The 13,379-nt window shown below is 58.2% G+C and overlaps 1 protein-coding gene across 2 annotated transcripts; it reads left to right on the forward strand.

Annotated features, from left to right (window-relative positions):
* Positions 1–429: 429 nt before the first annotated feature.
* LOC135972094 (cytochrome P450 2B4-like) lies at positions 430–11,718 on the forward strand. 2 transcript variants are annotated; one of them, XM_065571642.1, is made up of 9 exons: positions 437–659; positions 1,727–1,889; positions 2,667–2,816; positions 3,689–3,849; positions 4,470–4,646; positions 5,460–5,601; positions 7,046–7,233; positions 8,261–8,402; positions 10,918–11,718. In XM_065571642.1, exons 1-9 carry the CDS (start codon positions 480–482, stop codon positions 11,097–11,099), a joined length of 1,485 nt encoding a protein of 494 aa, XP_065427714.1. In that variant the 5' UTR covers positions 437–479; the 3' UTR covers positions 11,100–11,718. The 2 variants fall into 2 exon arrangements, with proteins under 2 accessions (XP_065427715.1, XP_065427714.1); XM_065571643.1 differs by lacking the exons at positions 8,261–8,402; positions 10,918–11,718 and adding an exon at positions 7,534–7,809 and having other exon boundaries at positions 430–659.
* Positions 11,719–13,379: the final 1,661 nt, after the last annotated feature.

The following is a 13,379-nucleotide window of genomic DNA, read 5'->3' on the forward strand; positions in this document are numbered from 1 at the left end:
GGCGCGATTCTCGAGCCACCCGGCCTGGTTATTTAGCCCGGCTAGTTTTTAACGCTCTCCATTCCCAGGCACCCGGGATTGCTATCCAGGACCTACCACCGACGGTCTCTTTACACAGCGGGTACTGCTGTCTGAACCCCACACACACCCCCGGTTGGAAAATTACAATGAAAATAAAATAAAAATTGTTGAAATTTTCAGTGGAAAAATGCAACTTTTCGTCAACAAATATTTCCCCCAGTCTGGGGGGAGGGGTCTGACAAAACAAGGTTTTTGGGGGGATGCAGATGCCTGGTGCCGTCATGTCTGTCCAGTGCAAAAGCCAGTTCTCCTGTCAGGAGAGTTTCCAGCCAGCCCCGCGTGCGAGGCCCGTGCGGCTCCAGGCCCCTGGGGCTGGGAATCGACCTTCAGTTCCTGCTCCTGGTCGAACTCCACCCAAGGGTGTGTACATATCACTTCCTCTTCCTCCTTCCCGCACCATGGATCTCTGGCCCGGCTTCACCTTCCCGCTGATCCTGCTCACGGCCTTCTTGCTTTTTCTGCTGTGGAGGGGGCACCAGGCCGGGCGGAGGAGCCTGCCCCCGGGCCCATGCCCACTGCCCCTCCTGGGCAACTTGCCGCAGTTGTGGGGACCGTCGTTGTTACGCTCTCTGCTGGAGGTGAGTTCAGTTCCCGAGTGATTTCTTGCCCTTCGCCCCAAGGAGCAGGAGCCATCGGGCTCTTGGTGGCAGAGGGAGACACAACCCCGACTCCAGGGACTGGCTCTCAGGATCTCCGCCTGGCGTGTCGGGGGCCAGCGGAGGGGGAGGCCGCCCCCAGCTCTTCCTAGGACGAATCGCACAGAGCTGGGGGGCAGCAGCTCCTCCCGAAACCGGCCTAACAGGCAAAGGGCCAAGCCACCCTGTCCTGCCGCCTCCCTGCACCCGAGTGGGCCGCGAGGCAGGAGATTCCTACAGGCCAAATGCTTGATTCGACTCCCGGGCGTGTGCAGATCTGTAGCTGGGGTAAATAGATTTGGCCCCAGGCGTGTCCTTTCGGAGGCCGTGATGGGACAGACGCCCGAATGATTTTGGCTACAGACCAGCCCTTACGGCTAAGAGCTCATCTGCTTGGCCATGTTGAATACACAGTCGGGAACGGGCTGCTTCCCTCGCTGGGGGGGATATGTTCCCGGGCAGCGTAGTCCCGTCGAAGCTCGGCACACCCAGGAAACGCGGCGCTGGCTGAATGAATCCCGCAACGCAGTCCATGGTGGGTGAGTTACCCCAGGCCGGGGTGGGTCGGTGGGACGGGCACCGGGCTGGCGAGCACAAGTTCTAACCAAGAGCAGATCCGAAGCATGTTCCTCGGTTTGGTTGGGGTTTCTCCACCTCGTGGAAAATTTCAACCTTTTGTGAAAAAGTGAAAACTTCTGGGACGTTGGCAAGTGAAAACCAAACGTTTCCAGCCCCACCCATCCGGGCTTCACCAAGCTGCACATTTTGTGTTTGATCAAAAACAACCAGGGAAAATAACATTTAGGGGGAAGTTTTTCAACCAGCCCAGTGCGTGGCCGTGGATGAACCAGTTTGGTTTGGTGCCTCAGTTTCCCTGTCTCTAGAACAGAGTCAGTGATAATGCTCACCCGCCCAGTGCCACCCGGGGTTAATTAGCTAAACATTGGCCCAGCGCATGCACATGTAGGAGACCCGAGTATCCAAACGTAACATCCGCTTCCCTGCTGCAGCTCCGAGACAAGTACGGCCCAGTGTTCACCATCTACTTGGGGGCGCAGCGGGCCGTGGTGCTGTGGGGCTACGAGGCGGTGAAGGAAGCCCTGGTGGACCAAGCGGAGGAGTTCGGTGGCCGAGAGGGGTTAGCTCTTCTGGACAGGACCAGCAAGGGCAATGGTGAGGAACAGTCTGGTTCACGGCGTCACGGCAGCTCAGATCGGGAAACAGCGTCCTGGGATGCTGACGGAAAATCCCAAACGCACCCAGCTCCGGACCAAAGCAACCCCAAGGGGAAATTCACACCTTTGAAAAACCCAAATCACACCCTCACCCCCGAGCAGAGGTTTCACCCCACAAAGCAGCCTCAACACAGAGCCTAAGTCCACTGGGGGCTTTACTCCTGCTCTCGATTTCCCTAGGGGAGCGCTCAGGCCCTCTCCTCGCGAGTGTCGGGGACGGAGAGACAGACGGAAGGTGGTGTGCGGAGACAGACAGAAAACCTGCGATTCTCCCCAACTGAGTCTGGGCCAGCCCCAAGCATTCAAAAATTCGTGAGCCAGCTGCCAAAAAACCCTGAGGGTTTTTTTAAAGCCAAATCACTGGCTATTTTAAAAATAACGAATGTCAGGTCCTTTCCTTTCACCTCCTGTTTCCTGAGTCTCCAGGGGTCACCTTTTCAAGCTTTTCCCCCCACACCCATTAGGGGTAGGAACTTCTTTAAATAAAAGCTGAGGTTCTCAGCTATCACGGGACTCCAGGAGCTGGGGCTTTAAGGAAAAACTCCCAAAGCCGCGAGAAACGGCAGCGCGGCGTTTTACCCACGATCTCTTGCAGAAGAACTTTTCTCCGCAGTGATCGGTGGGGGGGGGAGGTCATTTCCGGCGCGGGGCTGAGACTCGAGCCCTGTTCGCTGGGAGGCGCGTGCCCACAGAGTGCCTTTCTGTCTATGCCCAGGGCTTTTCTTCAGCAACGGGGAGACGTGGCGCCAGATGCGCCGGTTTGCCCTCAGCACCCTGAGGGATTTCGGGATGGGGAAGAGGAGCATCGAGGAGCGGATCCAGGAGGAAGTCCGGTACCTGCTGGAGGAGTTCAGGAAGACAGAAGGTATCCTGGCTTTGGTATTTTCAAAGAACGGGGGTTGGTCCAACGTGGGTGTCTCCCACTGTCCCCCCCGTTCCTTGTCCCATGACTCCAGACTCCCGGGAATTCCCACCTCCTTTTCCCTGTGTTCTTACTCAAGCTGGAGGGTTCCCAAGGGAAAATTTTGACCATAAAATATCCATTCAAAATGATGCTGCAGGGCCTCATGGGAATTGTAGTTCGGGTACCCCGTGTTCCCATTCTCCTCTACAGCCTGGGCAATCTGGCCAGACTACGACTCCCACGATGCATCACTTTCTGCCCTCTTGGTGGGGGGGCATGTGTCAAAGCCATGGTGCATCAAGGGAGATGTAGTCCCGTCAGAGAGCCAGGCCAAGAGAAGAGAACAGAACGGAAGCATGAGGCACCTGGACTACACAACCCAGGAGTAGGGTGACAGTCCCATTTTGGGGGGATTTTTCTTATATAGGCGCCTATTGCCCCCCACCCCCGTCCCATTTTTTCACAGTTGCTCTCTGGGCACCCTACGCAGGAGGCACTGGGGCTCCAGGAGTGGGGGAGGCACCGCCCAAGCAGAGACTCAGGGCCTCCTGCTGACACAAGCCATGTGCGCCTCCCCCGCTGCAGCAGCCCTGGGGCTGCTCTAAGTTACGCCCCTGCTGCCATGGCCATGCCATGGGGCGGGGTGGGATCTCCGGAGTGCAGACCCGCTCCAGCCGTGCCCCTGGCATTTGAGGCTGGCGTGGAGGAGGCTCTCCACGTCCGTGTGCCCAGGCTCTCCGCGCTGGGCGGGGGGGCTTCCTCTGCTCCTCCAGCCCCATTGCGCCGGTGGGACCGAGCCCCACAATTAAGCAGCTCTCGGACCTGGCCGCCAGGGATGCCCTTGGACCCCACCTTCGTGCTGCGGCGCTCCGTCTCCAACGTCATCTGCTCCGTGGTCTTCGGGGCGCGGTTCAGCTACGAGGATGAGGAGTTCCAGACGCTGCTCGACCTGATCCAGGCGAACGTCCAGCGCGTGGACACCATCTGGGTGCAGGTAAGAGCCCCTGCGGGATGGGTTAGCGAGGCCCGGCCGGGCTGGCCCTTTGCATCCCACCTGTGATCTCCCCCTGGATGGGTCATCAGCAGGGACTGGATCGGAGAGCTCCAGCCCCCAGAACACAGGCTGCTCTGCCGGTTGAACCAAAGGAGCAGCTCCCTCAGCTGGTAGCAGTAGTAGCTCGTATCCGCTCTGTGGACCGGCCAATAGAGGGCGAAAGATCGTTGCTGCCCAGACCCCGGCCGAGATCAGGGCCCCGTCTCTCCTGGCGCTGCCCAGACCTTGGCCGAGATCAGGGCCCCGTCGGGCCGGGCGCTGACCAGACCCCAGCCAAGATCAAGGCCCCGTCGCGCCGGGCGCTGCCCAGACCCCAGCCAAGATCTAATCCTGTCCTCTAACCCCTCCCAGCTGGGTGTCATCACAGGGCCTAGGTGCTGCTTAACCACCTCCCCCAGGCCCCACTTAACACCCCCCAGGCCTAGGCATGGCTGAAGGGGGACCTCAGCGGTGCCCTAGGCCTGGTACTGAGTTCTCTGCTCCGGGGGGTTGGGGGATCTCGCCCCACGCACGAGGGAATCACTTGGCACCCACTGCGACCCCTTCGTTACGCCCGGTAGCTCTACAACCTCTTCCCCGCCATCATGAACCACCTGCCCGGCCCTCACAACCGGCTCTTCGAGAACTTCGAGGAGCAGAAGCGCTACGTGGCCAGGGTCGTCCGGAAGCACAAAGAGACCCTGGACCCGTCCTCCCCGCGGGACTACACAGACGCCTTCCTGATCCGGATGCAGCAGGTCAGGGCCGTTAGCGGCGGGGACGGCAGGGCTGGCACTCACCGGCTGGCACTCCTCAGCTCATTGACTGCAAGGCCAGAGGATCCTAGTGTGATCATCTAGTCTGACCTCCTGTGTAAACCAGGCCGGGTTTGGTGAAACCAGATTAGCCCAACTGGGGTGAAGCCCCCGTGTAGACACATTGATTCTGGTTTAGCGTCCACCTGTTCCTATCACTAAGGCTGGTTGGGAATTCAGCGAGAAAAACATTTGATCGTTGAGAAATGCCAATTCGGCAAAACCGAACCGTTCCACAGGAAAGGGTCGGTTTCAAGGAATTTCTCGATGTAGAAAAAATTTGAAGGTTCAAAATTGTCCATATGCCCCGTTTCCAAATGAAAATTTTCATTTTTCCAGCTGAACGTGACTTTTTGTTTTGAAATTCCAGCGGAGCACAAAATATTTATTAGTTGTTGTTTTTTAAAAAACGCTCAAAATTGAAGCAAAACGACCCATTTTAGTCCGATTTTCAATTCCCCAAAACATTCCAAATTTTGACATTCGGGACAGGGGGAAAAAACCGTCCAAAATCTCGACCGTTTTCACAAGACAGGAAAACTGCTTCCCAGCAAGATCTAGAACGGGCTCGGGTGACCCTCACCCAAAGAGAGCCTGGCTGAAACCAACATCAGAACATCTGAATTTATCCAGCGTTATCAGAATAGCCCCCTTGCTAGTCCATCCTCCCAGCGCTTGAAATCAGAGCGCTCGAGAAAGCCACAGTTCTGCCCTGCAAGGGACTCACAACCTCTCCTCTGCACTCCTTGTCTCTAGGAGGAAAACGATCCGGACACCAAATTCCACCATGAAAATTTGATCCTCTCGGCACTGGATTTATTTTTCGCGGGCACGGAAACCACCAGCACCACGCTGAGATATGGGCTGCTGATTCTGCTGAAGTATCCGCACGTCACAGGTCTCCACTAGATCTGTCTAGGGGCGCCGGCTGAGCACTTCACAAACAGCCCCCACCCTAAATAGCCTCCCCTGGGAACCCTGCATCGGCAGCACTTTCCCCATCCAAGCACCTGTCCAGGGGGTTAAAACAAAGAAAACTTTATTCCTAGGTTCCAAGGCCAGAAGGGACCCCGCCGGCCCTGGAACGCCCCAGAGAGAACCCCTCTGAAACGGAGCCGAGCTTTTAGAGAAACAAGCAATCTTGGCTGGAAAATGGCCAGTGATGGAGAACCCCCCAGCCTTTGGGAAGATGTTCCGCCCGCTAATGGCCCTGCCACCAAATTTCCAGTCTGATTTTGTTGAGCTTCAGCGAGTGGGAGGAGCGGGCGGGGGGGTGGACAGACTAAAACTTGGGAAAACCAGCAATTAATTAAATCAACAGCATCTGTTAGGTAAGATCCACCCCAGGGTAACTCAACTTTCCGTCTCATCTGCAGTTGTGAGTAGAGATTGAGGCAATGCGCTCTAGAACTAGCCGCATCCCTTCTCCGTTGTGCCCCACTTACCGTTTGTTATCCAAGGCTGGCAGGGTGCAAACCACAGGCAGGGCTACTTTGGGGGCTCAGAACCTGCACAAAGCCCTCGCATACAGCAACCAATGCACATTCATTACCCCTGTTCTTTCTCTCCTTTGGGCCTTGCCCAGATTCTACTTACCCAACCACACGAGACTACTATTTCAGTTATGGTGACCCCTCACCCTAGCCACATTCGGTGCAGTTCTCTTGTCCTTTCATTTCCCAGCTGGGATAAACATGTTTGATTGTCCCCAGATTTAAAACTTAACTGATTTTTGACCAACTTGCCCCAAACTGTCACAGGAGTGAAATGCAAATGAGGCTTGGCCCATTTGTTCCCACGCTCACCAGCAGATGGCAACAGAGAGCTCCCGCTCTACCGAGCCTCTGTCCACCTGGTGTTCTCAAGCAGCTCCGGGCCGCTCTTCTCCCTGTTCACCAACCGGGGTCAATAACAAGCGCCCTATTCTCCAGGGCCCCAAAACACGCCCCCAGAGAGCAGGAACCCAGCGCTGCCCAGACACTGCCCCCAAAGCATTTCCAGGCCAACTAGCTAAAGGAAGGAAGCCAAGGCCTGGAGATTTGTCACAGCTCACCCAGGAATCGAACCTACCACTCCTGACTCCAGTCTGGCTCGCCTAAGCACAAAGCCATGCCACCAGTCCTTTAGGGACTCGCTTACCCCTTCTCAGTGGCTGTATTATGCAGGGCTAGCTGGGACTTGAACCTCGCTCACCTGAGCATTCGCCCATTGCCGTCACCATAAGACCAGCCTTGAGTAGCGTTGCCGGGCTGGGATTGAGAAATACCAGCACCCCAGGAGAAGGGAATGGCAGGAAAAGGGACCTTCGCCCGGCTCATCTCTTAACTCTTTCGTTTGCACAGAAAGAATTCAGGAGGAGATTGAGCGAGTCATTGGCCAGGACCGCATCCCGGGCATGGAGGACAGGTCCAAGATGCCCTACACCGACGCTGTGATCCATGAGATTCAGAGGTTCGCGGACATCATTCCTCTGGGCGTTCCCCACTCGGTGACACGGGACACCCAGTTCAGGGGATACGCCATCCCTAAGGTACGCATGACACGGATCCCCTTCGTCCGAAACCCGAGCTGGGCCTCTTCGAGCTAGAACGGGGCGGAGCCGGGATCTTTCAGTTCTTGGGTCTTTTCAAAAAGCCGGGGTGAAAAATTGTTTCAGGCTGGACCGAAAATGAACCATGTTTGCATTTTTGCAGAGAACAGAAGAGTAAAAAAAGAAAAAGGAAATTGTTTCCGGTCGAAGGAAAGGTTTTGTCTCACTCTCGGCCGTTTTTAGATGTTTTGAAATGAAAAGTGGGCTCCAACTGAAAAAAAACAACCCATTTCGTTTCAGAAATATTCCACAAAACAGAGTTTTCCCTCCAGAGTGACCAATCTGGCACAAAGGCCACGAATTCCTGAACCGTTTCAGTGTCGCCGTAGCTGCGTTTTTCACCAAACAAAGTTTCAGACGAAAAGGGTCGGGCGGCTGCCGCTCTGTGCTCGTGGGGCCCCGTTCCCCAGCGCCCTGCCCCCGGTGTTGGCGGCTGCGCTTGTGCAAGGGAGCTGTTGGATTGGAATGATCAGCCTGGTGCACCAACCTTGCACGGGGTAGAAATGACAGCACGAGGCCTCGTGCGACTTGCTGGCAAAGCTGGTTTTGCTGCCCTCTAGTGGCTGGCAAGAATAGCTGCTGCTGGTTTGAGAATGAGGCTGAAAGTCACGGGTTCAAACCCTGCTAACGACCGCTGTCGGGGGTTGTTACCGTGACACTGGCCTGGTTTAACGAGAGGGGCGTTATTTATAGCACAACGAAGCCATGGGGTTAAGGATCCGTCCTGTGGTTATGTAGACTGTAGCTCGCTGGGGCAGGGGCCGTCTCTCGCTCTGAGTCTGTGCAGCGCCCGGCACAAGGGGGGCTGCAGGAAGGGCTCACGAGAAGGTCTCAAGCCCAGCCCTGAGAAGGACCAAATCCCTCTAGGGAGGCAGGCGCCGTCCATCTCTAGGGAAGGCCCATAAGCATCCGTGCTCTTGGATCTGGAGCCGTTTCCGCTAAGCCGGGTCTGAATTCTCCCCTCCAGGGCACGGCCGTCTTTCCCGTCTTGCATTCCGTCCTGCACGACCCCGCGCAGTTCGAAGACCCGGAGACCTTCGACCCCGGGCATTTCCTGGACGAGGCGGGTGGATTTCAGAAGAACGCGGCGTTCATGGCCTTCTCCGCAGGTCGGTTCTGGGCTCCCTTTAGCAGCTGCATTCGCAGGGCGCCCGCCCAGGGGCAAAAGCAGAGCTCCGTCTCCCGGCGGTGCGGTGCCACACGCGCTGGAAACGACGCTGCCCGAGGCGCCAGCATAGATCCTGCCCCTGTGCACAGGCCTAGACACCCACAACGGCCTCTTTCGAGGACTTCCGTGGGGCGTAGGGCTTGTGTCGGCCCCCTGTGCCGGGTGAACACCAGCAGATGAGCGAGGGCTCGGCGGGATGTGTGATGCGGGTGGCAATGTGGGATTTTTGAAGGACGGGGTCTCCTTGTCTCCCCAGCCCCCTCCAGACTCCAAGTTGTTCCCTCAGCTTGGTCCCTGCTGGTTCTTCATACAGCAAAACCCGCTGCCCCGGGGGCTGAGCAAGGGTCGCAGCTCCCGCGCTCCTGGGACGCACCCAACGGTTTCAGACCCGGGCTCCTCGCGCTGGCGTCGGAGCACCTCCTCTGTCCATTAGCTGGGCAAATGGAAGTCCCCGGGGCACTCCCTGGAGTCCTTGGCGTGTGTGCGGGAAGCTGAACCCAGGTGTGGTCAGAACGGGGCATTAAACCCCCTTGTGCACCACACAGCCTGGAGCTGCTGGGTCCAGGTGTCACTTACAGCAACCTCAGGGCTGCTCTAATTCATGATCCATCCCCTATGGGCCCTATGGGGCAGGGAATAGCCACAGCGCAGCGCACTCCAGCCACACCCCCGATCCGCCCCCTATGGGCCCTATGGGGCAGGGAATAGCCCCAGCGCAGCGCGCTCTGACCACACCCCCGATCCGCCCCCTGTGGGCCCTGGGCAGGGCCGGCTCTAGGATTTTTGCCACCCAAAGCAAAAACAATTTTGGCCGCCCCCCCCCCCCCCCGGTTCTTTAATTACCCCCCCCCGGCCCCGCCTCAACTCCGCCCCTTCCCCAAATCCCCAGCCCTGCCTTCTCCCCCCAGGCTCTCAAGCCTAGGAGGGAGGGAGGGAGGGGGAGAAGCGGCGCCCGCGCCGCGGCCACTTGGAGTCTCCCCCCCTCCCAGGTTTGAGAGCCTGGGAGGGAGGGGGAGCGAGTAGCGGCTTGCGAATCAGCTGTTTCGCGCGCCTTGGCAGCAGCAGCGGAGGTGAGCTAGGGCGGCCGGGGCACATTTTTAGGGGCGGCATTCTGGCGCCGGCCATGCCGCCCCTAAAAATGTGCCGCCCCAAGCACCAGCTTGTTTTGCTGATGCCTAGAGCCGGCCCTGGCCCTGGGGGGCAGGGAATAGCCCCAGCGCAGTGCGCTCTGACCACGCCCCCGATCCGTCCCCTGTGGGCCCTGGGGGCAGCGAATAGCCCCAGCGCAGCGCACTCCGGCCACGCCCCCGATCCGTCCCCTGTCGGCCCTGGGGGGCAGCGAATAGCCCCAGCGCAGCGCACTCCGGCCACGCCCCCAATCCGCCCCCTGTGGGCCCTGGGGGGCAGCGAATAGCCCCAGCGCAGCGCACTCCGGCCACGCCCCCAATCCGCCCCCTGTGGGCCCTGGGGGCAGCGAATAGCCCCAGCACAGCGCACTCCGGCCACGCCCCCGATCCGCCCCCTGTGGGCCCTGGGGGGCAGGGAATAGCCCCAGCGCAGCGCACTCCGGCCACGCCCCCAATCCGCCCCCTGTGGGCCCTGGGGGGCAGCGAATAGCCCCAGCGCAGCGCACTCCGGCCACGCCCCCGATCCGCCCCCTGTGGGCCCTGGGGGGCAGGGAATAGCCCCAGCACAGCGCACTCCGGCCACGCCCCCGATCCGCCCCCTGTGGGCCCTGGGGGGCAGCGAATAGCCCCAGCGCAGCGCACTCCGGCCACGCCCCCAATCCGCCCCCTGTGGGCCCTGGGGGCAGCGAATAGCCCCAGCACAGCGCACTCCGGCCACGCCCCCGATCCGCCCCCTGTGGGCCCTGGGGGGCAGGGAATAGCCCCAGCGCAGCGCACTCCGGCCACGCCCCCAATCCGCCCCCTGTGGGCCCTGGGGGGCAGCGAATAGCCCCAGCGCAGCGCACTCCGGCCACGCCCCCGATCCGCCCCCTGTGGGCCCTGGGGGGCAGGGAATAGCCCCAGCACAGCGCACTCCGGCCACGCCCCCGATCCGCCCCCTGTGGGCCCTGGGGGGCAGCGAATAGCCCCAGCGCAGCGCACTCCGGCCACGCCCCCGATCCGCCCCCTGTGGGCCCTGGGGGGCAGGGAATAGCCCCAGTACAGCGCACTCCGGCCACGCCCCCGATCCGCCCCCTGTGGGCCCTGGGGGGCAGGGAATAGCCCCAGTACAGCGCACTCCGGCCACACTCCGATCCGCCCCATATGCTGGCGGCTGTGCAAGGCGGGTGCAGGGCCCCTATGCCAGCGCCACACGGGGCAGGGAGGCCCCTGCTTGGGGGGGATTCTGAGGGAGCCTGGGAATCGGGCCCCGGGGATGTGCATCCGCAATCTTCTTTCCAGGGGGCTACGCAAAGCCCCCCAGCAAATAACGCCCGTGGCTCTTTGCAGGGAAGCGGGCGTGTCCCGGCGAGGGCCTGGCCCGCATGGAGCTCTTCCTCTACTTCACCGCCATCCTGCAGCGCTTCGCCCTCCGCTCGCCCGCCCGCCCGCAGGACCTCGACATCACCCCCAAGTACCACGGCTTCGGCAAGGTGCCGCGCGGGTATCAGCTGCAGCTCGTCCCCCGCTGAACGCCAGCCGCCGTGCCACGGCGGTCAGGCCCAGTTCCCCGTCGGCCTGCACCTCGCACAGCGCGTTACACGGGTGCAAAACACTATCGGGGCCAGGCAGGAGCATTGTGCACATGAGAAAACCAGGAGCATGGCTGTGGAGGATCCCGCGTGGGTGTGTGAGCCCAGCTCTGTGTGTGTGTGTGTGTGTGTGTGTGTGTACTGACCCCTGCTGGACGGACTGAGCCCTGTGTGTGTGTGTGTGTGTGTGTGTGTGTGTGTGTGTGCGCGCGTGTACTGCCCCCTGCTGTAGGGACTGAGCCCTGCTCTGCATGTGTGTGTGTGTGTGTGCACGCGTGCGTGTACTGCCCCCTGCTGGAGGGACTGAGCCCTGCTCTGTGTGTGTGTGTGTGTGTGTGTGTGTGTGTGTGTGTGTACTGCCCCCTGCTGGAGGGACTGAGCCCTGCTCTGTGTGTGTGCATGTGTGTACTGCCCCCTGCTGGAGGGACTGAGCCCTGCTCTGCGTGTGTGTGTGTGTGTGCAAGGCACACTAGATACACTCGCCGTGTCCGTGGTCTGCCTGAAGCCGACTCCCCTTTGGCAAAGAGAAGCGATTGAAATACAATCCAGTTTCGTTGTGTTCCGAGTGTCTTTTTACCTCTTCAGAGGGGAGCCGTGTTTGTCTGTATCAGCAAAAACAAGGAGACTGACAACTGTATTTGGGCCTCAGCTCTCGTGGGCTAAACCCACGTCAGCGGCTGCCTGGAGTGGAGCACACAGTTGGCAGGGCCGGCTCCAGGGCTTTTGCCACCCCAAGCAGCAAGAGTGAGGGTCCGTCCGCCGAATTGCCGCCCAACAGGTGGATGTGCCGCCCCCCTCCGGAGTGGCCGCCCCAAGCACCTGGCAAGCTGGTGCCTGGAGCCGGCCCTGACAGTAGGAGCTCTATATATACACAGAGAACATGAACAAATGGGGGTTCCCATCCCAGCTATAAGGAGACTAATCAATTCAGATGAGCTATTCCCAGCAGGAGGAAAACACCCTTTTGTAGTGCTAATCAGGGTGGCCCATTTCCAACAGTTGACAAGAAGGTGTGAGCAACCGTAGGGAAAAGTCAAGTATCAGGGGGTAGCCGTGTTAGTCTGTATCTACAAAAACAACAAGGAGTCTGGTGGCACCTTAAAGACTAACAGATTTATTTGGGCATAAGCTTTCGTGGGTAAAAACCTCACTTCTTCGGATGCACAGAGTGAAAGTTACAGATGCAGGCATTATATACTGACCCATGGAGAGCAGGGAGTTACTTCGCAAGTGGAGACCCAGTGCTGACAGGGCCAATTCAATCAGGGTGGATGTAGTCCACTCCCAGTAATAGATGAGGAGGTGTCAATTCCAGGAGAGGAAAAGCTGCTTCTGTAGTGAGCCAGCCTATTACAGATTTAAAAGTCACTATCATTGAACAAAAAAACTTCAGAAACAGACTTCAAAGAGAAACAGCAGAACTCAAATTCATTTGCAAATTCAACACCATTAATCTGGGCTTGAATAGGGACTGGGAGTGGCTGGCTCATTACATGGTGTCAAGTATCAGGGGGTAGCCGTGTTAGTCTGTATCTACAAAAACAACAAGAAGAACAGGAGTGCATCCGAAGAAGTGGGTTGTAGCCCACGAAAGCTTATGCTCTAAAAAATTTGTTAGTCTCTAAGGTGCCACAAGTACTCCTGTTCTTCTTTTTGCGGATACAGACTAACACGGCTGTTACTCAAAAACAACAAGGAGTCTGGTGGCACCTTAAAGACTAACAGATTTATTATTTATTTATTCTTCGGATGCATCCGAAGAAGTGAGGTTTTTACCCACGAAAGCTTATGCCCAAATAAATCTGTTAGTCTTTAAGGTGCCACCAGACTCCTTGTTGTTTTTGGCTCATTACAGAAGCATCTATTACTGGGAGTGGACCACATCCACCCTGATTGAATTGGCCCTGTCAACACTGGTTTTCCACTTGCGAAGTAACTCCCTGCTCTCCATGGGTCAGTATATAATGCCTGCATCTGTAACTTTCACTCTATGCATCCGAAGAAGTGAGGTTTTTACCCACGAAAGCTTATGCCCAAATAAATCTGTTAGTCTTTAAGGTGCCACCAGACTCCTTGTTGTTTTTGTAGGGAAAAGATTAGCCTGGGGGAATAGTTTTAGTGGGAGTGGCTGGGTCATTACACACTGGAATCTGTTTCCCCTACTGTTGCTCATACCTTCTTGTCAACTGTTGGAATGGGCCACCCTGATTAGCACAACAA

The sequence above is a fragment of the Chrysemys picta genome, chromosome 17 (genome assembly GCF_011386835.1).
Source record: "Chrysemys picta bellii isolate R12L10 chromosome 17, ASM1138683v2, whole genome shotgun sequence".
In the NCBI taxonomy this organism is placed as follows: Eukaryota; Metazoa; Chordata; order Testudines; family Emydidae; genus Chrysemys; species Chrysemys picta.

What these genes read in the sequence shown, in the direction of transcription:
- LOC135972094 (XM_065571642.1), top strand. Translation starts at nt 480, where the DNA reads ATGGATCTCTGGCCCGGCTTCACCTTCCCGCTGATCCTGCTCACGGCC. An exon ending in GGAGTTCAGGAAGACAGAAG is followed by an intron (nt 2,817 to 3,688) that starts GTATCCTGGCTT and finishes CCTGGCCGCCAG; the next exon opens with GGATGCCCTTGGACCCCACC. An exon ending in TGGACACCATCTGGGTGCAG is followed by an intron (nt 3,850 to 4,469) that starts GTAAGAGCCCCT and finishes TACGCCCGGTAG; the next exon opens with CTCTACAACCTCTTCCCCGC.